The 24,169-nt window shown below is 39.0% G+C and overlaps 3 protein-coding genes across 3 annotated transcripts; 1 reads left to right on the forward strand and 2 right to left on the reverse strand.

Annotated features, from left to right (window-relative positions):
* The first annotated feature begins 1,275 nt into the window (after positions 1-1,275).
* Positions 1,276-9,444, forward strand: LOC9306533. The gene is made up of 18 exons (XM_021016932.1): positions 1,276-2,008; positions 3,205-3,404; positions 3,555-3,708; positions 3,809-3,918; positions 4,051-4,120; positions 4,209-4,291; positions 4,378-4,456; positions 4,539-4,579; positions 4,884-5,006; positions 5,370-5,520; positions 5,734-5,848; positions 5,947-6,029; positions 6,132-6,206; positions 6,550-6,624; positions 6,712-7,529; positions 8,043-8,198; positions 8,708-9,006; positions 9,112-9,444. The coding sequence occupies exons 1-18, from the start codon at positions 1,847-1,849 to the stop codon at positions 9,186-9,188; spliced, it is 2,871 nt and encodes a 956-aa protein (XP_020872591.1). The 5' UTR covers positions 1,276-1,846; the 3' UTR covers positions 9,189-9,444.
* A 230-nt stretch (positions 9,445-9,674) lies between these two features.
* Positions 9,675-20,678, reverse strand: LOC110226538 (F-box/LRR-repeat protein At5g35995). Its single transcript, XM_021018476.1, has 4 exons — positions 20,454-20,678; positions 10,520-10,777; positions 10,306-10,446; positions 9,675-10,223 (listed from the first exon to the last, which is right to left on the reverse strand). Exons 1-4 carry the CDS (start codon positions 20,676-20,678, stop codon positions 9,885-9,887), a joined length of 963 nt encoding a protein of 320 aa, XP_020874135.1. The 3' UTR covers positions 9,675-9,884.
* A 1,544-nt stretch (positions 20,679-22,222) lies between these two features.
* On the reverse strand, positions 22,223-24,064 carry LOC110226539. Its single transcript, XM_021018477.1, has 3 exons — positions 23,485-24,064; positions 23,268-23,395; positions 22,223-23,188 (listed from the first exon to the last, which is right to left on the reverse strand). Exons 1-3 carry the CDS (start codon positions 24,062-24,064, stop codon positions 22,223-22,225), a joined length of 1,674 nt encoding a protein of 557 aa, XP_020874136.1.
* Between the last annotated feature and the right edge of the window lie 105 nt (positions 24,065-24,169).

Consider the following 24,169-nt stretch of genomic DNA (forward strand, 5'->3'; position numbering starts at 1 on the left):
GTCACCAGTAGTGCATATGTCTCTACTGATAAGAGAAGCGTTCAATGTTTTTAGGGAGACATTTTTCTCTCTTACAGAAGCGTAATTAGTTTCAAGTTGTGCTAGTCTTTATTTCTTATGTTTCATATAAGTGGTGAGTGTCGTTAAATATACAACATTGTCTGAAAGGATTACCTCTCACTTGGATATTTGTAGTATCTCCTCCACGGGTCATATCTCATATAGTTAAAACTAGGCCTAGACAAAATAACCAAATCGAAAGAATCGAACTGCAACCAAAGCAAAAAGAACAGAATCGTATCCGAACTATAATTTTAAAATACTCAAATAGATCCTAAATTTTATAATCGAAAGAATCGGAACCGGAACCGATCCAAACCGAAATATTTTGGGTATCCAAAATATAATTATATATCCAAATTAAGTAGTTATTTTTAGATTAAATAAACAAAAATATCCAAAATATAAAAAAATATCCGTAAAAAAGAAAACAAAAATACACAAAAAATACGCAAAAGTATATGAAAATATCCGAAAATACCAAAATATATCCGAAATATCCAAAAATTTTACCCGAATGGATCCTAAACTTCAGAACCAAATAACCGGAACCGAAGCCGAATCAAAATTGTTTCCTATCCTATTTGGATCCTAACCTCTAAAACCTAAAAAACCGGACCGAATAGAACCGAACCGAAAACCCGAATGTCCAGGCCTAGAAATTAAATCTGTATTTTTTTCTAATGTCAAAACTATTTGAGCAGATTTTGGATTCATATAGTTATTAAAACCAACCCGAGATAAAATTCTTTATCAACAAACAACGCTGCTTTAATTTATAGTCAATTGGAAGTGTTGATGAATGATTTTTAGAGATTCAAACATCGGTTTATTGAGTCTTTTGGTTTCTGAGAAGGATTCCTCGTTATGAATTCAGGTATCAAGATCAAACACCTCTCTAACTAATTCAAATGACCAAATTTAAGCTAAAATTGTAGCTACTGATCCACTTAATATAAATTGCTAGTGATCTTAACTTTATCACGGATAATTTTCAATATAAATTAAAGTTGATGTTATCTAATAAAACCTTCAGAAATAGAAGCAACATTTGTTGAAGAGAAAAAAATAGAAGCAACATCTGTTAAACTAAATTTCTTCAAAATAATAGGAAAGTACAAATTTTTAGATCTAACTAAAGATATTGTAAATTAAAAAAAAAAAGATATTGGATTAAATGATAAATAATCTGATAATAATAATTAAATCCAGAATACAGAAATTGCAAGAGGGAAGCAGAAGAAGAAAGAACAAAAATCAGGAGTTGGCATTTTGAAGACGAAACTCATCGACTCATCGACTCATCTTCTTCTTCCTCAGACAACAACAACAAAAAAAGCTTCACTTTCTCTCGACCCTTCTCTCTCTCTCTCTCAAAGTCTCTCTCTTTATCGTCGTTGCCTCGCAATCCTCTACACTTGGGGCTGCGATTCTTCCAATCCTCCGATTTCAATTTTGAAATCATAGTTTGAAATCATCGAGCTTTACGCTGCTGTTGGTGTTTGACGCCATAAAAATCGATTCTTTTTATACATTTTATGGTTGATTTATCGATTGTTCTGTGAGATCGATTTTAGGGTTTCGAGTTGGCGCTGACTTGAGGTTTGATTGGATGAGAAAAAAGGGGTATGGGACTTGAGTCAATTGGGTTTGTCTCCCTAATCATCGCAAATTCCTGATTTCTGAGCTCTTTCGAAGGAATTAGGATTCGTTGATTTCGAGTTTCTGTTGGTTGATGAGAGAGTTGGGTTTGGTCAATTGAGGTTTTGGGTTTTCGTTTCTGATCATGGATGACATTGATTCCAGCAATGGCGCTGCGGCACCACGAGCTCTTGAGATGGGTTCTATTGGGGTATCAACACCGTGGAAGCCAATTCAGCTTGTTTTTAAGCGCTATTTGCCACAGAAAGGTTCCGATAGCAAAGTTCGTGTTGCGGTGAAGAAGCCGGTAAGTGTTGTTCTTTTCTTGTCTGGGACGGACTCTGCGAATTTTAATGTCATCTTTGAATGCATCAAAGCTAAGCTTTGTTCTTTGTGTGACATCTTTTGTATAGGAGATAGTGAGAACAGATAAAGACAGGGCAAGTGATGTCTGCTAGTTTACTAAGACAATGTTGTTTGTGAAGCTGCTAGTTAGCTTCAGATTTGTATGAATTTCAAGTTGAATAGGCTTGGTCTAGTAATGTATGTTTTCTCTTACAGTAGTAATCAAGGAGGATTAGGAGATGTTTCCGCTCTCTAAATCTACTGAGATTATACTATATTATGAGTTCTATATTAAGTTTGTAACACACTGGCAAGTGCCTTGGACGTGTTGAAAATAGGTGATGCTTGGAATTCCTGCTAAGGTGGCTGTTTGGCTTTGTTGAAGGGTTACCTAGTACATATAGCTCAATGCATTTACCATGGCACTTTAGTTGTAGGTTATATAGTCCAACACCTATTTCATTGGTAATGCAGCGTCAGGGTTGAGTTATCTGTAGGTGTCATCATCCAACCAAAATCAGCTCATTTCTTAATTCAATCCAAATTTTAGCCATTTTCTTATTGTTGGTTCTCGAGGGTCCTGGTTAAATGATTGTATATGGCATGACCATCTGTTTTTTTTTTTTTCACTCTAATAAATAAGTGAGCATGTTATTGCTTTAATCTTAGTTGCAGCACAGGCAGTGGATGATTACGTGGTTGAAGTCTGTCATGATCTTATTTGCATAGGGAATGTTTGTGCACACTAGTTTATTTGCTAAGAAAATTGGCTGGTAGATTTGTAAGATCATTTGAATGCATACCAGAGTTCCATTGGCATTAAGATGACCAATCTGGACCTTGTTGTGTAACTGTCTAGCAGAGTATATAGCAAGTCTCTCCATTAGTTTTCTAGCCGCTGTATTTGGCGCCATTCTGCTGTAATAGTTGGGAATGGTTTTGGAATATACTGATGACTGTTGGTGTCTTCTTACCTTGACTTTTAGCGAGGTTTATTTACTCATACTCTTTGTACCTTTTTTTTCTTGTACTGTATCACTATTTTGAAAAGACCACAGAAATGTATATCACCTAAGGATGGTAACAGTTGAAGTATTTGTCTCCGTTGCAATACTTTTCAGAGCTCAGATTAACTTTGATATATTTGTCTGTTTGCAGGTGGTGGTGAGACTAACTAGGGACTTGGTTGAGACGTATAAAATATGTGACCCACAGTTCAAATATAGAGGAGAGTTGAATCCCAAGCGGTACTTGACTACTCCATCAGTTGGTGTGCACAATGATGGCTTTGATAATGTCAACTTTGATCTAATTCTGGCTGTAAATGATGATTTTTGCAGTTCAGATTCACGGCAGAGGTTTGCTATTGTCTTATTTATTTTCAATTTTTATTATTCCAATAATGTTCCTCCTTTTGTTGTGCTGTCAGACGCATTAATTTGAACCACTTTTCTATCTACAATAGACGTCTTTTTGATTAAGCTAATAAGCTTCACTCGTTCTCTTAGATACATTGTCAAAGATCTTCTTGGCCATGGGACTTTTGGTCAGGTTGCTAAATGCTGGGTTCCTGAGACAAACAGCTTTGTTGCTGTAAAAGTAATTAAAAACCAGCTTGCATACTATCAGCAGGCACTGGTTGAAGTATCTATTTTGACAACGGTATGTAATTATTAGATATTTGAATGATCCTTTGTATTCAAATTCTAGGTAGTGAAAATCACTAGTGGGTATGTCTCTTACTTTTCGCTTGGGTGTGTAGCTAAACAAGAAGTATGATCCTGAGGATAAGAACCATATCGTTCGCATATACGACTACTTCTTATATCATGGTCATTTGTGCATATGCTTTGAACTTCTCGACATGAATCTGTAAGTTGTATGACTGAAGTATTCTTCTCCTTCTATCTCTCTATGTGTTTATCCTCTGATTTCCTTCATGCGAACTGTATAAAGTTTTTGTTGATGACAATTCCATTGTCCTTCGTAATTTATGGTTCTCAGGTATGAGCTCATAAAGATAAATCAATTTAGAGGCCTATCATTAAGCATAGTCAAGCTCTTCTCTAAGCAGGTATTTATATTCGAGATCTTTATTTGTTTTGTTTCTTTATCATTCTCTTAACCTACAGTATCAACTGTTTTCGTATGGTGTCCCATAGATCTTACTTGGTTTGGCTCTTTTGAAAGATGCTGGCATAATCCATTGTGATCTGAAGCCAGAGAATATTCTTCTGTGTGCCAGGTCTACTTTCTAGCACCAATCCTATACACAAAATTTTAATTAAAAACTTTAATTAACTTGTCTTTTTTTTTTTTGAATTGTATCAGTGCGAAGCCAACTGAAATTAAGATAATTGACTTTGGATCAGCGTGCACGGAAGATAAAACTGTTTATTCATATATTCAGGTTTTCTTCTTGCTTTCTGTTTATCTGTCTATTATATTATGTCATACCAACCAAATAATTGAGCTGGTCAATCTTTCTACAGAGTCGTTACTACAGATCGCCGGAAGTCTTACTTGGTTACCAGTATCCTTTTGAGGTCCAAGATGATAACCGTTTCCACCAAAATTAATATGTTTTCTCATAGTCTTTGGCACTGAAATGTCTCATGTCAATGGACATAGACTTGTTTTAGCACTATGATCATGTGACTCTTATTGATCTATTTGGCCAAGTTGCGTTAACTTTGTCGATATAGCTCCAGCAAATTGTTACTTTCCTATCCACATCAACTTGACTGCAAACTGAACTTCGTTGCTATTTTGTTCCTATGGTATATGATATCTAAGAGTATATTGAAGTCGTATTTGGAGGCTTAACCACTATATAGATACACTACAGCTATTGACATGTGGTCTTTTGGCTGCATTGTTGCCGAGCTGTTTCTTGGATTGCCACTATTTCCAGGAGGTTCAGAATTTGATATCTTGAGGCGTATGATTGAAATACTAGGGTATGATCCTTTGTTATGGAATTGTGATTTGTAGTCTATAATCTTAGGGGTCAGGGAATATATGGGGTCTGCACCCTTGCTGGTCAATCCTCGTTCTCTTGCGTTTTTTGTTTCATATATTGTTCTCTTATATACATTGGGTTTAGCCTATTGTTGGTGCTTTATGGTCATTCTTTCATTGCCCTTTGTCTTCAGCAACCCCCTATTTTAGCTTCTCAACATTTATGCAACTATGAAGTCCTCACTTCTATTTAAGCAACAAGTGTCGAGATTTCTAGCAACGAAGAGCTTTTCTTATTTTCATTCTTGCCTTTTTGTTTTCTCTTATGAATCTTATCAATTTTCTGTCAAATATTTTTCCAGCAAACAACCACCTGATTATGTGCTCAAGGAAGCAAAAAATACGAATAAGTTCTTTAAATGTGTTGGGAGTGTCCACAATTTAGGGAATGGTGGAACTAATGGTGGCTTCAAAAGTGCTTATATGGCACTGACTGAAGAAGAGTTTGAAGCCGTAAGTAATTCTTGCTTTACCTTTCAGCTAAACAAAAATATAAAGAGAGTGAGTATTGAAAACCAGGATGACAAGTATATTAGTGGATAAAGAAGACTTAGATTGTAGATTGTTTGATGAGGGGATAAATTTTCTTCTTACGTAGTCATTAAGATTTTCCCTTATTAATTTTTTATCTGAATAACTCATGCTGTTCTTTACTTTTATTTCCAGAGAGAAAAGAAAAAACCAGAAATTGGGAAAGAGTACTTCAACCATAAGAACCTTGAAGAAATTGTTAAAGGCTATCCTTACAAGATAAATTTGCCCGAGGACGATGTAGTCAAAGGTAAAGTCAGGTTGCTCTGATGTTCTTAACTTTGCTTTGATAATCACTGGACTATCTTCCATGGTAACTGTTATTTTTTTTTCCATGAACTATCACAGAAACTCAAATCCGGTTAGCTCTTATTGATTTTCTGAGAGGACTTGTTGAATTTGATCCAGCAAAACGTTGGTCACCTTTTCAGGTATTGAACTTCCTGGCTTAGGTCATCTATATATTTGATTTTGTAGGTTCTGTGTTTTTTGCTAGCCCTAATGGATTAACATCGACTTTTCATTTTTTTAAGGCAGCCAAGCACCCTTTCATTACTGGGGAACCTTTTACCTGCCCATACAACCCTGCGCCAGAAACTCCTCGTGTGGTGAGTCAGATGGAATCCCTTCCCAGGTCTCAGAATTCTTTGGTGGTCTTATTGTCGTACCAATGGTGTTCATAGCAGTCGGTGCATTGTCCTTGATTCATATTTGTTTCCTGATGACAAGTTTTATTTCACAATTTTCCAAACCAAATAATCATGATTCATGAGATGGATTGAAGATACTTTTCCTTCTAGCACATCCTTCCGATGTTTCAACTTTTTCTGTTGTGGATTAAAATGCCTCAGTTAAAAGATCTTGGATAAATGATCTTTCTTGCAGAGTAACGTTTGAAACGTTCCTCTATTCACTGAATCGCTTTTTGTTCCCTTTCCCTTTTCTTTGTAGCATGTTACCCAAAACATCAAAGTGGACCATCATCCAGGTGGAGGGCACTGGTTTGCCGCTGGTCTCTCTCCTAATGTATGGCTCTTTGTCTCTTCGAAATATTTGTAAGACCTTGAAGTTGTTTGTGCACCTATTTGTGAAACTTATTTACTTCTTTGACAGGTATCAGGAAGAACCAGAATCCCGATGCACAATAGTCCCCATTTTCAGATGATACCTTACTCACATGCAAATAGTTATGGGAGCATTGGAAGCTATGGTAGCTACAATGATGGTAATATACAGGAAAGTAGTTATGGAAGCTATGGAGGGACTGGCAATATGTTTGCATACTACTCTCCTGTGAATCATCCGGGCCTATACATGCAAAACAACAGTGGGGTCTCAATGCTTGGAACTAGCCCTGATGCCAGACGTCGGGTTATGCAGTACCCACATGGATATGGGCCAAATGGCCTTGGTACAAGCCCATCTGCTGGAAATTTTGCACCACTACCCCTTGGCACTAGTCCGTCGCAATTTACTCCAAATACAAACAATCAATTTTTAGCTGGGTCTCCTGGACACCATGGCCCGACATCTCCGGTAAGAAACAGCAGTCATGGATCTCCTCTAGGAAAGATGGCTGCATTTAGTCAAATTAATAGAAGAATGAGCGCTGGATATTCTGGAGGTTCTCAGTCGCAAGATCCTTCCTTGTCACAAGCGCAAGGGCATGGGATGGATAATTTTTATCAAAATGAAGGATATTCTGGACAATTCTCTGGTTCACCTTCACGCCGGCAATTGGATTCTGGTGGCAAAAATCGTAAACAGACACAAGGAGGCACTACATTAAGTACTGGGTACTCTACTCATAACAATTCCAACTCATCACTTCGGTCCAATATGTCTAACCCTTCCAGTACTGCACACCATCTTGAAAATCCGGATACTGCCTTATCAGTACCTGATCCAGGAGACTGGGACCCAAATTACAGGCAAGTAAACAAGATATCTCTCTAATTTACAGGTTATGGAATGTCTAGGTTCTTTGTCTGCGTGTATATGTTGTGTACTTGGACAAATCTGGCTGGTTTATCTAGAGTGAGTGATATTGTGCTCCTGTATTGTCGTCAATTCCAAACACATCAGACTAGGCATGTCACAGCCCATGATCTCAGATCATATTCTTGTTAACTGGTAGTTAAGTTTTAAACTTGATAGACAAATTTGCTTGCTGAAACTGTATCAAAATCGACCAGTAGAGCGACATTAAGAACCAGTCACGTTAGTGTCAATTTAAATGGGCAAGTCTTTTGTTACCTGATGTTATTCTCTTGTCTTTTTTTTTCTAAACTTCCAGTTTTACATGGTACTTAACCACTTTTCATTCTGGCTATTTACAGTTGCATACGATACTTTTTGTATGAAATTCTATTTTCAGGTTAACATGTTTTACCCCAGTCCTATAATTGGACGTTCTGATATGCGCAATTTTGTTACATATACAGTGATGACTTGCTTCTAGAAGAAGATAGTGCGGATGAGAGTTCTCTTGCTAATGCATTCAGCAGAGGTATGCAACTTGGTTCAACAGATGCCTCCAGTTATTCCAGAAGGTTCAACAGTAATGCCTCGACCTCATCCTCAAATCCGACTACCCAAAGGTAACCGAGAACACGTCTTAGGGAAACTATGCTGAATCTATTTTTCTTTTGATGTCGAATGCTACTTTGGTGATATTTAGATCTTACATCTTCCATGGATATATTAACTTATCATGAAAAACTGTGAAATTCAGAACTATGTTAAATTTGGACCAGGGGTTCCCGACTAGAATATTTGAACGCAGAAAGGTCCATATTTGATGTTGATACCTCCTGTATATGTGATATTAGCTATGTGCATATAGTTCTCTTCATAGGACTTCTATTCTGTATTTCTATTAGAAAAGGTTGCTCTGTACTACAGGTAGTCCCTTGACAGTTCTTGTCCAGTAGGAAGCAATTAGGAAAGGTAAAACACCATTTTATATTTTATTGTCCAGTAGATAGGCAGCTGAACGTGTGACGTTCCAGACATGATGTATTGTTTATCTTCTGAACATCCTCTGATACTTCTGCAACCCTTTTATCGTTACTTTTTCTTTCTTGATGTAACTTTGAATCTATATCAGGAGATATGCTCCCAATCAAGGCTTTTCACAGGTAGAGACTGGCAGCCCTCCAAGTAATGATCCTCATGCCAGATTTGGCCAACATATTCCAGGATCGCAATTTATTCCTCATGTCTCCCAGAACTCTCCAAGTCGCTTAGGGCAGCAACCTCCTCAACGGTTCAATCATGGGAGACCAAATCCTGGAAGAAGTATGGATAGGAATCACATCAACGCTCAGCTTCCTCCTTCCAACACGAATTCTGGGGGTCAACAGCGTTCACCCAGAAGTAGCTCATATGCCAATGGTGTCCCGTGGGGTACTTTCTTTTACTCATCTTTGCTTTCTCTAGAACATTTTTTCTTGTTTACGGCCACTGGTTGGTTGTCTTAGACTGGAACTTAAGTTCTGTTTCATCTTGTAGGACGTAGGACTAACAATCATGTCCCGAATGTTCCATCGACGTCCCATGGAAGGGTAGACTACGGAAGTATTGCTTAATTCCCAAGTTTTATCTCTCATTTATTTTGTTCTTTCCCTTGGTGTGCAATCTTCTTGTTGGAAGTGTGGGAACAAAGTTGTACTGAGACAAGAAACAAACTTAGTTCATGGCTTGTGGGCTTCTGATCAGAACGTGCTTATTCATTGTGCTTTTTGCATAAATAAACCAAAAAAAAAAAGTATGTTATCATTGATATTGTTATCTTTCTGGCATCTATCTCTCGGAATTTCTTATTGATATTCTCTGTTGAATGTATCTTTTGGCAAAGTTGTTGAAGTGTTTACTCAGTAGCTTAGCCTTGAAAAAAAGATCCTTATGTTGTTTCTTAGCAGGCTCAAAATTGGTGTCGTTTCTTGTTTTATCTCTTGATTTCTCTACACCTTGGTGAATTATATTGGTTAGTTTGGACCAGTCAAAACCTTAAGACGCTGAAATCAATCTGAAAGCTTGTTCTCACAGTTCGTTGTTGGACAGATTTTCTTAGGTAAGAGTGTTTGAAGGAATTCTGAAATATGAGAGATTAGTTTGACAATTAAGATTTACCAAAATCAAAATCCACCAAACAAAACATTTACGCAAAACTTATAACTAACAACAACCCATGTTTAACTTGTTTCCACATTACCATCACACCAATTCTCAGCCACAAAACAACAACGGAGACGGGGAGAGTGACAGACAGAGTGAGAGAGAAATCAGATGAATTGGATGTTGCACTTTGATGAAGCTCTAGCAAGAGTCATAAGATTGGCGCACAAGTACTCACTGTTGTTGTCTTCTTCAACACCAATTTTCACAGTTTCAAGATATTTCAATTTTCCCAAGAAATGCTCCATTTGTTTCAACTCTCTAGAACTTCCTCCATAGCCTGAAATCTCTAGCACTTTGACTCGACATGTCGATAAACAACACCTTCCCTCCACCTCAGAAGGAGGACTTCTATCTTCATAACGTTTGTACAAGTACTTTTTCTTAGGCTTAATAGTGCAAGCGCATGCACTTCCACATCTATAAGTAACTTTGTGCACAAGACCCTGAAAGCATAGCAAACTATTTGACATGTATAAATGTGCAAAAAATATTGTGTGCGCTAATTTGCCAAACGCTTTGATATACCTTTATAACTAGAGTTTGTAGATTTGGAGATTTCAAAAGCAGACGAGGCAATGCCTGCCAACCGTTTTCCTTGTCGCTCTCAATAGATAGATGAAGGAGTTTGTCGAAGACCGGCATGGTATAACAGCAGTAGTAAAACGCCTGATTCATAATCACAATCAGAAACCAGATATAGATAGAAATGAGACAATGGTAACTAGCAAGACTGAGAGACCTCAAGAGAACCGGGAGAGAGGTGAAGGGTCTTGACATTTCTTATCGCCGCAACAAGATTTGTAATATCACCAAAATCACCTGTGGTAGGTAACTCCCACAATCGAAGATCCAGTCTAGCTTCGGCAAGCGAATCCAGATAATCAACATCAGAACCATCGGAGAGAAGAGCAGAATAGTCAATAAACTCAAGATTGGGTGTCTTGATCTCAACATCATCTTCATAAGGGACAATTAGGTTATTGATTACTCTAGTTTTTGATTATGAGTCAAGATCATCACAAACCTTGGAATATGATAGGAGACGAGGGAGAGATGTGAAAGCAGGATTTGGTCTATCAGGAACTTCGAAGCATCACGACGAACAAGACGAAGAGAAAAGAGAGGCTCTCTTTTTTGTTTTTGACAAAGACAAAGGTTTGGGTTTACCAATGGCTTAAACCTTTCCTTTGTTCCAAAAAAAAAAAAAAAAAAAAGAAAAAAATAAGAAAGTTAGGGATCCGGGATCCGATCCGGCTGAGTGTTTTTATGATGCGACTGTGAATATTTCTGGGTCTAAATATGTCACAGGGAATACATATATGAAAGAGATATTCGGAGTGGGTTGGATGATTATAAAGATGATGACAATGGAGGATGAACACAAGAAAGATATGGCTACGAGAATGAAGCTCAAGTTTTATAAGTATTGGGGCAACTTTGATAATACAAACATGTTGATCTATATAGCTGCAGTTCTTGATCCACGCTTCAAAATGAGATGGGTAAAGTGGATGATTCAAGGTACTTACCCTAATTCTGAGGCTAGTTGTTTGATTGCCAAGATCACCGACTCTTTAGACAGATTAGTCACATATTATACATCTTTGGGACTTGAAGATAAAGAAAATCCAGAGTCACATCATTCTAAGAACAAAGAGAAGAGACATTCATTGATGGATGCGATGTTTGATGATGCTGAGGAAAGTGAGGAGGCTGAAGTTGTAAAATCAGAGTTGCAGTATTATTTGGATGATATTCGAGAGGATCGAAAGAATCCAAATTTTGACATATTGCATTGGTGGAAGACAACAGGCTCTAAATATAAGGTTTTGGCAATGATGGCAAGAGATATTTTGGCTATTCCTGTTTCAACGGTCGCATCAGAATCTGCGTTTAGTGCAGGTAGTCGAGTATTAGATCGCTTTCGTAGTTCGTTGACACCAAAAATCGTGGAAGCATTGATTTGTACTCAAGATTGGTACCGTGATAATGATGAAGATTTAAGAGTAGAAGAAATGGTCGATGAACTTGAGTATATTGAATCTGGTATTTATATTTTTTCTTTTGTTATATATCTTCTAGTTTCATGAATTTTTTTAGAAATATTTACTCCGATGTTAACCAAAAATTCGAATATTACTAGAATATCATACATTTTTAAAAAATTACTTATATGTTTAGCGTCTTTGTGTAATTACAATTAACACCCTTGATTAGTTTTTTTTTTATAAAGATTTTTTTAATCCATTTTTAATTAAGAAATTATTAACGAAAATTATGTTAATCCACGTCATTAAAAGAAAAAACAAATTAAAGGCACGTCATTAACGTCATTAAGAGAACCCTTTCGATTTCCCTCTCTGTCACTGTTCATCCCCGAAAAAAAAAAACAACTGTAAAAAACTTTTTCTTTCTCCGACGGAAACGTGATTCCGACTAAGACTAAGAAACCCTAATTCCGGCCGAAACTCTTAACTCTCTCGTTCTCTCCGTCGCATTTCGTCTCTACTCAAGTCGGGACCTTTTACTTCGTCGCCTCACCTCAAGTCGGGACCATTTCCTCTCAACTCAACTTGTTTAAGGTATGTGTCGAATCTTTATTTTGGATTTTCCGACATTTTTCCCGCATCTAAGTTCAATAGCGAGTGATTTCCGTGATTGAAACCGTTTTCCGAAAACTATCGCGAAGAAATTGAGGGTTTTTATCGACGCTTATTACAGCTGATTTTCTCCAACGTTGATTTTCATATTGTGGCTAATTTGTTATATCTATTTGATTCCATGGCTGAGTTATTGTTTGCTTTAGACTGATTTATGATTTATCAATGCATCTATGGCTGAGTTTGTTTTATGGTGTGGCTGAGTTTGTTTTACGTTGTGGCTGAGTTACTCTATGCTTACGACTGAGTTATGGTTTATCTGCTCAACTGTGGCTGAGTTTGTTTTATGTTGTGACTGAGTTACTGTATGCTTACAGCTGATTTATGGTTTATCAAATGGCTAAGGTTATTTCTGAAGAACAACCAAGGGATTACCCTCCAAGAATTTACGCAGAAGGGGAGTCTATTCTGGAGAATAAATTGTTAAATCACAATATCAAGATGGGAGATGTCCCTGTGATTATAGAATCAATAGTGTTGGGGTCGGATCCCACACATCTTCGGTCGGATCCACTTGGATCTGTCCACGTCATTATTACATAATAATCCTCTTGGATTTCTAGATGTTTCATTGCGAGAATCGAGCTCGACCTATCGGAAGTTCGATTCAGTTTATTAAAGAGCTCGATCTTTACCAGTACGGAGTTCACTCTTATTCAACATATAGTTCGCATAAAAGAAGGCCGAAGCAAGGAGAATATTGTTCGAGGTTCGCGGCAGCGTCAAGACGCAGGAGTTCGGAGTCAACAAGAAAGAGTTCGGAAGATCCACGCGAAGTCCAAGATAGTTCAAATTCAAGCCGTTTCGGTCAAATTGTAACCTACATGATTAATGCGGATCAATGCAATTATGAGCAGTAAATGACCGCATTGATCATGTTTTCTCTATAAAAACAACCTCAAACGCATGTGTTTGGGAGAGAACAACTTTTTCCTCTTACGATCAAGCAATACAACATACTCTTCCTTTTACAATTTTGCAAGGCTTTTTACTATTTTATTCTTGCTAAGTTCTTTCGCTTTATTTAGTTTCTTGGTTAATTTTCTTTTGATTCCTTATTTTCATTTGTTGATTTCAGAGTTTTTCTCCACAAAAATACTTAAAGACAATCGAGTGTGAATCCTACATCCACATTTTGGCGCCGTCTGTGGGGAGTTACCGCAAAACTCTTTAATCTCAAAATCTCTCTTTTTCAAACCAAGAAACTATGGCTGATCAGCAAGCTTTGAGCAATGCAATTGCCTCGCTTACTCAGTCAACCACCGATTTGACCAATCAGATGGGTACACTCGCTAGTGCCAACGCCACTTTTGGTGAAAGGTTAAACTCAATCGAGCAAACTTTAACGAGTGTTCAAAATACTCAAACAAATTTGTCAAACGCGCAGAATGTTGTTTCAAGCCGTTTAGATAATTTGTCCTCAGCACAAACGATAGCGTATCAGCGCAGGCTATTCCAAACTCCCACACTAAACAGATCCGGGAGCACTCAAACTCCTCCTACGGGCCGTCCTGCTAGTACTAGCAATCAGACAACCGTTGGAGATGGGTCCAATCCAACCGGGGATGAAAATCCCCAAAATCAGGGCAATCCTGCTATTGACGAAGGACTCCTTATGGTAGAACCTGATGTCATCCTTTCCGATGATTTTGTCAAATTTCGTCAAGAGCTTGATGAGATGAAGTCGAAGTTTCATCAGGCGACCAGTTCGGCACCTGAGATCGATCGAGTAATCGAAGAAACTCGATGAACACCCTTCACTTCGAGAATCTCAAACCTTCGGATCAAAGATTCTCGAAAGGTCAAATTATCAACTTACGATGGTAAAGGTGATCCTAAAAACCACCTCGCTGCTTTTCAGATCGCTGCTGGCAGAATTGATCTAGAACCAGACGAGGAAGATGCCGGATATTGCAAACTATTCTCTGAGAATCTATCCGGATCGGTTTTATTATGGTTCACTAAGTTGGAGCCTGAATCTATTGATAGTTTTAAGGAATTGTCCTTCGCATTCCTAAAACAGTATTCCATGTTTATGGAAAAGGCAACCTCTGATGCAGATCTATGGAATTTAACCCAAGGTCAGAACAAACCACTTCGCAAATATATCGCTAAATTCAAAGAAGTGATAGCCAAAATTCCTGGGGTATCACACGCTGCAGCCCTTTCTGCTTTAAGGAACGGACTTTGGCATGAATCCCAATTTTGGGAAGAAATCATCGTCAATCGTCCGAGCACTATCCAAGATGCTTTATTAAGAGCTACTAATTGGATGGAGGCAGAAGAAGAAAAGCTTAGCCTCGCTAAAAAGCATCAGCCAGCAAACTTGGTCGTTGGAAATCCAACTAAAAAATTTGAACCAAAAGATCAAAAACGGTTCGGAGTTAATCCTGCTACTAATGCCGTAGGAAAACCCTCCCCAAAAAAAGGAAGATACAATTCTTCTAATACCAGGGTTAGAGATGAGAGTGCCTATTGCGATATTCATAAAGTAAATGGGCATTCCACCAAAGATTGCAGCGTACTCAAAAAGCACCTCACCGAAATGTGGGCAGCTGGAGAGCTCGCTAACTTCAATATCGAAGAGTTTGTGGAATCTTATCATAAAGAAAAAGAAAATTCCGAAGCTTCCAATCCTCCTGAAAAGAAACATAAGCCCAATGGGCCCGGAACTCCGAACACTCATAAGAAAAGGATCGATGTTATAATGGGAGGATCCAAATTGTGCCGAGATTCGATCAGATCAATCAAAAGGCACAAGAAATCAGCAGCAATTCAAACCGCTGTGGGTTTCCAGTCAAATGAACAAACACCTCCTATCTCTTTCGATAATTCGGACACTCAAGGATTAATAGGACCTCATGACGATGCTCTTGTGATAACTTTAGATGTTGCAAACTTCGAAGTAACTAGGTGTCTAATTGATACTGGAAACTCGGTAGATCTCATATTTCTAAGCACTTTGCAAAGAATGGGGATCAGTAAGGCTGACATTATCGGTCCACCGGCACCATTAGTAGCTTTCACTAGTGACACATCTATGTCCTTGGGGAACATCAAACTACCAGTGCTCGCCGCAGGGGTTCCTAAAATTGTAGAATTTATTGTTTTCGACCGTCCGACCGCTTACAACATAATTCTCGGAACTCCGTGGATTTACCAAATGAGGGCTATACCTTATACTTATCACTAGTGTGTGAAATTTCCAACTCCTGCAGGAATTGGAACCATTCGTGGAGATCAGGAAACGTCGCGATCTTGCTACCTCATGGGACATCGTTTAAAGCTTAAATAGCAATTAATGATAAACGCTAAGCAAGAAATCACTTCGCGTTACCCAAGTGGTCTCAGTTCAAGTGAAGTTACCACATATATTGAAATTGATTCCGAATTTCCAGATCGAAAAGTAAAAATCGGTACTACTTTAGATTCAGAAATCAAAGATCAGTTGGTAACATTTCTAAAAGAAAATAAACATACTTTTGCCTGGTCGACCAAAGATATGCCTGGAATCGACAAAAGTATCATTACCCATGATTTAAACGTCGATCCCAGTTTTAAACCAATAAAGCAAAAAAGAAGAAAACTTGGTCCAGACCGAGCTCAAGCAGTCAATGACGAAGTCGACAAGCTTTTGAAAATTAGTTCCATCAGAGAAGTGAGATATCCAGACTGGTTAGCAAACCCCGTGGTAGTTAAAAAGAAAAACGGAAAATGGAGAGTATGTGTCGATTTCACCGACATTAACAAAGCTTGCCCGAAAGATAGCTTTCCTCTCCCACATATCGATCGGCTCGTTGAGTCAACAGCCGAAAACGAACTCTTAACTTTTATGGATGCATTCTCTGGATATAATCAGATCATGATGAATCCCGAAGATGAAGAGAAAACATCCTTCATAACAGATAGAGGAATCTATTGTTACAAAGTTATGCCATTTGGTCTAAAAAATGACGGTGCAACATACCAACTAGGCCTGGGCATAATACTTGAAGCCGAAGAACCGAACCGAACCCGACCCGAAATACCCGAACCCGTTCTACTTCGGTTCCGGCTAATTACCCGATCGGGTTCTGTTTTCAAATAACTGTGGGTATCAGATATTACCCGAACCGAACCCGATACCCGTGAGTGCTTTTTATTACCCGAACATATATACACATATGAGGACATATATGCACTAATAACTTGAATTTGTGACTTGTTTAATGATTTAAGTTTTTTTTTTTTTTTTTTTTTTTGGTAAAAGTTAATGATTTAAGCTATGGAACAAACTCAAAACAAGGTTTACTTCTTGTTTTATATTATTGTCTTAAGGAACAACTTGTTAAAATTTCAGATCTTTCGGGTTTTATGGGTACTTTTATGTATGTTTGGGTATATTTGGACAAAGTTTAGGTAAGTATTACTCAAACCCGAAATAGTTTTGGTTATTTATGGGTTCTTTAACCAATATCCGAATTACCCGGACCCGAAGTGAACCCGAACCGAACCCGACCCAAAATTATACATATAACCCAACGGGTCCAAAATTTCTAAACCCGAAAAACCCGAACCCGAAAGACCCGACCCGAACCCGACCCGAATACCCACATGCCCAGGCCTAATACCAACATTTAGTTAACAAAATATTTTCAGCACATTTGGGCAAAACGATGGAAGTTTATATTGATGATATGCTTGTGAAATCTCTTAAGAAATCCGAGCACATCACACATCTCGAGCAATGCTTCAAAATTTTAAACGAGTTCGGAATAAAATTGAATCCAGCTAAATGTTTCTTTGGCGTGCCTTCCGGAGAATTCCTGGGGTACATAGTCACGGAAAGAGGGATAGAAGCTAATCCTAATCAGATTAACGCTTTCTTTACTATGCCTTCACCAAGGAACATAAAGGAGGTCCAACGATTGACAGGCAGAATTGCTGCATTAAATCGTTTCATATCGAAGTCTACCGATAGATGTCTCCCTTTTTATCAAATTTTGAAAGGGAACAAAAAATTTCGGTGGGATGATCAATGCGAAGCAGCATTTGGTCAGCTCAAAATTTATCTGACAACACCGCCGATTCTCTCAAAACCTGAATTAGATGAGAAACTTTATCTCTACATTTCAGTTTCTAACCATTCTGTAAGTGGGGTTTTAGTTCGAGAGGACCGAGGTGAGCAAAAGCCAATTTTCTACATAAGTAAATCTCTTACTATTCCAGAAACGAGATATACCATGATGGAGAAATTAGCTTTAGCAGTGGTCATATCTGCTAGAAAACTCAGACCTTATTTCCAATCTCATCCTATAGAAGTACTAACTTCCCATCCGCTTCGCTCAATCCTTCACGGGCCAAGTCAGTCCGGTAGGTTAGCAAAATGGGCAATCGAACTCAGTGAGTACGATATAGAATACAAAAGTCGAACTAGTGCAAAAGCACAAGTTCTGGCTGATTTTCTAACCGAACTACCATTAGATGATGGAATCTTTGTTGAAACGGACTCTACATGGAAATTACATGTAGATGGATCTTCTTCTAAACAAGGATCCGGAATCGGCATTAGGCTCGAAACTCCGACAAAGGAAATAATCGAGCAATCATTTCGGTTAATGTTTCCAGCTTCGAACAATGAAGCAGAATACGAAGCTCTCTTAGCAGGACTTCGGCTTGCTCTTGTGATTGGAGCAGAAAAAATAATAGCTTATTGCGATTCTCAGCTAGTTGTAAACCAGTTCGCTAGAGATTACGAAGCTAAGGCTCCTCGAATGGAAGCTTATCTTTCGGCTGTAAAAAAATTAGCCGAAAAATTCAAAGAATTCGAATTAGTTCGAATACCTAGAGGAGAAAACACTTCGGCAGACGCTTTAGCTGCCCTAGCTTCTACCTCAGATCCTGAACTCAAACGAGTTATCCCCGTTGAATGTATTTCTTCGCAAAGTATTTCGGTTGAAGAAACAGAAAACGATAACATTTCGGCGGCCGAATACATCGAAACTCCAAAACAAAGTTCCGGAAATAGTTCACTTGTCATCACCAGATCACGAGTAAAGTCTCAAGATGATGAACTTACCCCACCATTGGAACTTCCTAAAAGAAAGTCAAAAAGAAAGTTAAAGGATCAAGAGGTTCCCATTAAAGAACTGTCTCGAACCGAACAGTCACTTACATGTGAGGTTCAGGAGACAATTGAAGATCCTAATATTCCTTCCGAACCCGAACCAAGGAAGTTTATACTCAAGGATAATACTTCCGCTAATGATTGGGGGGCTGACTGGAGGGTACCCATCAAAAATTTCATTCTTAATGGAGAACTACCATGTGACAAATGGCAAGCTCGCAAATTAAGAATCATCAGCGCTAAGTATTGTATAATTAAAGAATCGTTGTACAAGCGAGGCGTCAGTGATCCTTATCTTTTATGTATTTCCGGACCCGAAATTGAAATAGTGACAAGCGTGGTCCACAAAGGGCTTTGTGGTAGTCATTCTTCGGGACGAACAATGGCTTTCAAAATCAAACGGTTAGGATATTTCTGGCCAACCATGATTTCAGACTGCATTGATTACGCCAAACGGTGTAAAAAGTGTCAGATGCACGCTCCTCTTATTCACCAGCCATCTGAAATTCTATCACATATATCCGCTCCATACCCTTTCATGAGGTAGTCGATGGATATAATCTGTCCGATGCATCGTTCAACACGAGGCGTCCAATACTTATTAGTTCTAACGGACTATTTTTCCAAATGGATTGAAGCTGAAGCTTATATAAGCATACAAGATTCCGTAGTAAAGACATTCTTGTGGAAACACATTATTTGTCGCTATGGAGTTCCCTACGAAATAGTAACCGACAATGGTCCTCAATTCATTTCAAATGATTTTGAATATTTTTGTTCCGCTTGGGGAATAAAACTTAGCTACTCAACGCCGAGGTATCCTCAAGGAAATTGACAAGCGGAAGCCTCCAATAAAACCATTCTCAGCAATCTTAAAAAACGCCTGAGTGCTCGAAAAGGTGGATGGTATGACGAGCTGCAACCTGTGTTGTGGGCTTATCGAACAACCCCGAGGCGAGCAACGGGTGAAACTCCATTCTCACTAGTTTATGGGATGGCAGCCGTAGTTCTGGCCGAGCTAAATGTCCCAGGTTTTCGCCGAAGCGAAGCTCCACTTAACGAAGAATCGAATTCTAAATTATTAGAAGACGTTCTCGATACAATCGATGAAAGGCGAGACCAATCCCTTATTCGACTTCAGAATTATCAACAGTTGACCGCTCGATACTATAACTCAAAGTTGAAAAACAGACCTTTAAATGTAGGAGACTTTGTTTTAAGGTGAGTGTTCGATAATACAAAAGAAGAAGGAGCTGGAAAACTCGGTATTAACTGGGAAGGCCCTTATCAAATCACTGAAAAAATCCGAAACGGTGTATACCGTTTACAAGACCTTGATGGAAATTCCGTTCAAAGGCCTTGGAACATAATCAACTTGAAAAAGTTCTATTGCTATAGCAAACACATTCGAACTACGATTTGGCTTGATCCTATTCTGGGTACGTAGGCAGCTTGCTAATCACGTGTCCAACTATAACATAAAAATAAAAATATTATTCCAGTCATGGAATCCTGTTTTTATAAATTCGATATTCGAGCATGAATATAAAAATACGTTGCGAACAATGTATAAATAAATATTTCTTGCTAAGCTAAGACCGGATCTAGAAGGGTCTTGAATTACGGAACAAGTCCGCCCCTTGACCAGCGAAGTCAAAGATGCTCATAATGCAACTTGTCATGTTTCCGTACTCTTGAAGTCCCAGTTCGATCCAATCGGAAGGATGGGCTTCGAGGCGATGAAGCTCGCGAGATATATCGAGGCGACACTTCTCTAGCTCCAAGATCCGTTTCCTAATCTTTTTCTTCTCATCTTCGAGCTCGTCATGCCGAGTGATAAGCTGAAGAAAATAAAACGCTACGTTTAGCAATAACAAAAAGAAGTTAATCACTAGGATGGAAAATACCTTATTGATAAACTCCTCAGCCTTAACACGATCTTGAGGCGACAATCTCTTGATTAAAACGATCGGAACCTGAATGCTAGTTCCCTTCTTCAATATTTGTGAATCTTTTGGTTCGCCAGACTCTCCTGCTTTTATAAGCTCGATGTCCGACGTCCTCGAAGGATCAACGCTCATCACTTTGAACAAGTCTGAAGGATTCTCTGATGAGTTACCTCCCTTGAACATTTTTGTAGAATTGTTGTTGAAATTCAATGACAAACTACACCCATTTTATACTCAAAAATTTATTCGATTGTATTTAAGAGGATTAATTGACGATTTCCCAAATCTGAAATTACGACTTTCATGGAAAATGTAATCGAGTAAATTGCTAATTATATTCCCTAGATTAAACGCATTAAATATGATGAGTTAATCGGCGAATTTAAAAGCAAAAGGGGAATGTAATTAATATTGTTGGGCCTCTAGCCCAATAGTTTTTACATAATATAAAAAAAAAACTAAGAAGGAGGGGGGTTCGCAGGAGGAACTTCGTCTGATGGCGAACCATCTTCGCGTTCGTCGGGTTCGAGGCTCCTTTGGTAGATATCCCAATGCTTCTTCAGGAACCTAATGTGTTCTCGAAGACAGCCGGGAATGCGGGCGATAGAATCAAATCCCCTCCTCTCCCAGTTGTGAACGTCTGACTCCAAACGTCGGATCTTCCTTTCTGCCCTAGCAATCCTATCTCCAAGGATACGGCGTTTCGCTCCGAGACGTTGCCTTTCAGAACAGAGAAAAACTTATCTTTCCGTGATCTGTAAATAACAGATACATTATGAATCTATTAAGTAAAACCTTGAAACTATTGGTACTAGGTTCAAACCTGCTCCATGAATTCATGGCACTCGATCTGTTCCTCCCGGGACATGGAAGGAAGAAAACAAGGAATAGCCACCCCTTGTGGAGTGAATCCATCCCCCGACGGGAAAAGAGATTCACTTGAAGGGAATCGTGGTGAGTTAGGACCGGAAGGTTCGCCTTGGTGAGAAGTCATCTTTGATCTAAAAAACAAGAATTACAAAGTTCTTTATAAAAAAAATCTATTGGAAAATTTCCAAAATCCAACTCTCCTTATATTGAAAAAATATGTAAGGGCACTCACTCGAGTATTTATTGAAAAAGAAAGTTAAACGTCTATCTATTGATATGACTGTTATGACCTCTCGATTCTCGTGTACATGCACAAATAAGACCTACAAAATATAGGTTATTCAAGTATCACTTAACACCTAGTAGGAGAACTTAATTTCGAACTCGAAATTCGAAGACAATCTATAAATGGTATTACACCTTTTTATCTCTTAGGGAAAGCAAACAGTTCTCACTAGAGATTTCCCTAATCGAACACATTTGAAGTATCGCAAAGTGTTCTTGTAAGCCGAGCTCTAACCTCGCAACCGAGAGACCGAGGAAAAATTCCAATGTTTTTTCTTTAAAAAAGGCAAGTAGGTCTGATCAGCCTATCTCTCCTATAATCCTGAACCACTTCGATTAGGAGGACTTTGCAAACCCTCCAGGTAAAATCGATGGTTTCCACCAAGGTTAAATATTTCTTCCTAAAGAAATTTTAATCAAAAACCCCCTTGGGCAAATTATTCAAAACAGTAATAGAAGCCCCCTCAGGCAGAAAATTTGGAAAAGAAACAAACGGCCCCATGGCCAACAAAGCGAATTTCATGTCTTTAAATTAAAGGGACAATCCCCACATAAGGTGAATGCAATCACCATCATTCATTCACAGGCGAACCGCCTTCTTCTCTTACTTGACATGAGACAAAAGCACCCCCAACGTCATCGTCTTGAGTCGCGAGAACCACTTCAGGGTTAAGCGAGCTAGCATCGAGAGGAGTCTCGTTCCTCGATTCAACATCGTGTCCCATAATCAAGGAGATGACAAGCCCCTGATCAAAGAGCCCCTGAGCTCGTCCCGAGGAGATTCTGTCAACATTGGTTCCGAACTCATTAAAATGAGCGCGAGGAGAACCGGTTAACACCATCTCGTCCAAGGACAAACCAATGTTTGGTTCGGTCAATGGAGGGGAATCAAAGAATTCAGAAGCAAACTGCTGCAAATTCAGATATGGCTGAGGAGCGGTATTTAGCTTAGCTACAGTCTCAGCTAGCTCAGCACCAACCGTCTCTTTCTCTTCAGCCAAATTGACTTTTCCGTCCTCTATCTCTTTGATCAAATCAAGATTGCTTTTCATTTCATCGCGTTCGGAGTTAAGCTTGTTCCAAGCTTTGTCTGCAGCGATCAATTCCTGCACAACAAGAAGAAACTTTTGCCCAGCTCCCTTAACCTCCTTCCGAGCATCATGAGATATTTTGCGAACATCACAATCTTTCAGTTCGGAAAGAGACTCATTTTTGCGTTCGAGCTCCTCAGCAGCTGCTTTAACCTTGTTATGCTCTGATCTCAGAAGCTCAATCTCGCCTTTTGCGAAGTTATGATCAGCAAGGGCAGTCTCTAGCTTTTGCTCTGTCTCAATCAAAGTCTTCCTTGTCTCCTCGCCGGATCTTTCGAGTCTCTCGATCTCTTCTTGGCGAGCCGAGTCAAGGCCAGCAGATTCCTGCACAAGCCGACTGGAAGATTGCAGTTTTTCAATCTCTCCTTTAGCGGCAGCAACTTTCTTGGAAACTTTGGCGAGCTCCTCTTCGTAAAAGTTCACAATGCCATTCACATCCAAAGTTGCCTAATAAAAGAAGTTCCATCTTTAAAAAAAAATATATTTTCTTTCAAAATCGGCTGTTTAAGGATGCAAACAGTCAAACCTGGGAAGAATGGAATGAATGACTGATGTACATCTTCTTGATATCAGGCTTCCACCAATCAAAGGATGGAAGCTTCTTCCCAACACGGGTGTTGAAGAACCTAAACATATTCCCGATCTTCTCTTTATCTGGAATAAAGTTAGTTGTGTGAGAATTGAGTTTTCTTTAAAGAAAGAATCTATTAATCTCAAACAACAAAATGATAGTTAAAGGTTACCGGCTTGAGACGAAGCTCTGGCAACCAGTCCTGAGTTCGGAGATGATCGAACCCTAGAGGTATTGCCTCGGGGGCGTCTAGGGGGTAACATCCCTGAACCCAGCGATTCCTTCAAAACAGTTCCTGAATCAGGATTTGCATCCAGAGCTTCAGCAGGCTCAGGAATTGGAAGATTCGAAGGAGCGGCTCTGCCCTTCCTTGTGCTCTTGGGACGTCCTTGGGGCAGGGGTCCAAGTTCCTCGGCCTTCCTCTTCTTCATAAGAGAAGTGTCACTTGCAAGGTCTTCCTCCTCAACGGTGGCAGCGGCCATGTTGTCTGCTGCTGGGATGGAGGGAGAAGCATTGATCACAGCAACCGCCATTGACTTTGAACCTTCGAGAGATCCATCGTCAACCAGGAGAGTTTTCCGGTAGACCTTGTCGTCTCCGGTGGAAGTTGCATTTTTCTTGTCTTTCCCAACTAGAGAAATTTGATCTTTGATATTCTTGTTTGCTTCTTTGATCTTTCTCATATCTCGGGCATTCAGACTCGAGAGATCAATCCTAGCAGGAGGAGGGTCGACGGGGTTAGTAAGGCCCATTCTGACAGAAAATCCGGCACCGTGAATCCTTTCCAAATTAAAGGAATTCCAATTAACTGGCCTCTCCAAGACGGCCTTGTAGAAATTGAGAAAATCGATGGATGG

Source organism: Arabidopsis lyrata, assembly GCF_000004255.2.
Source record: "Arabidopsis lyrata subsp. lyrata unplaced genomic scaffold ARALYscaffold_7, whole genome shotgun sequence".
Taxonomy (NCBI): Eukaryota; Viridiplantae; Streptophyta; class Magnoliopsida; order Brassicales; family Brassicaceae; genus Arabidopsis; species Arabidopsis lyrata.

Excerpts from the sequence above, each read along its gene's own strand:
- LOC9306533 (XM_021016932.1), top strand. The coding sequence starts at position 1,847 with ATGGATGACATTGATTCCAGCAATGGCGCTGCGGCACCACGAGCTCTT. Across the intron at positions 3,709-3,808 it reads AAGTATCTATTTTGACAACG|CTAAACAAGAAGTATGATCC; the intron begins GTATGTAATTAT and ends TTGGGTGTGTAG. Across the intron at positions 5,007-5,369 it reads CGTATGATTGAAATACTAGG|CAAACAACCACCTGATTATG; the intron begins GTATGATCCTTT and ends ATATTTTTCCAG.
- LOC110226538 (XM_021018476.1), bottom strand. The coding sequence starts at position 20,678 with ATGTTCAAGGGAGGTAACTCATCAGAGAATCCTTCAGACTTGTTCAAA. Across the intron at positions 10,778-20,453 it reads CTGAGGAGTTTATCAATAAG|AAAACTAGAGTAATCAATAA; the intron begins GTATTTTCCATC and ends GACTCATAATCA. Across the intron at positions 10,224-10,305 it reads TACAAACTCTAGTTATAAAG|GGTCTTGTGCACAAAGTTAC; the intron begins GTATATCAAAGC and ends CTATGCTTTCAG.
- LOC110226539 (XM_021018477.1), bottom strand. The coding sequence starts at position 24,064 with ATGGGCCTTACTAACCCCGTCGACCCTCCTCCTGCTAGGATTGATCTC. Across the intron at positions 23,396-23,484 it reads CAGAGCTTCGTCTCAAGCCG|ATAAAGAGAAGATCGGGAAT; the intron begins GTAACCTTTAAC and ends ACTTTATTCCAG. Across the intron at positions 23,189-23,267 it reads ATTCATTCCATTCTTCCCAG|GCAACTTTGGATGTGAATGG; the intron begins GTTTGACTGTTT and ends TTCTTTTATTAG.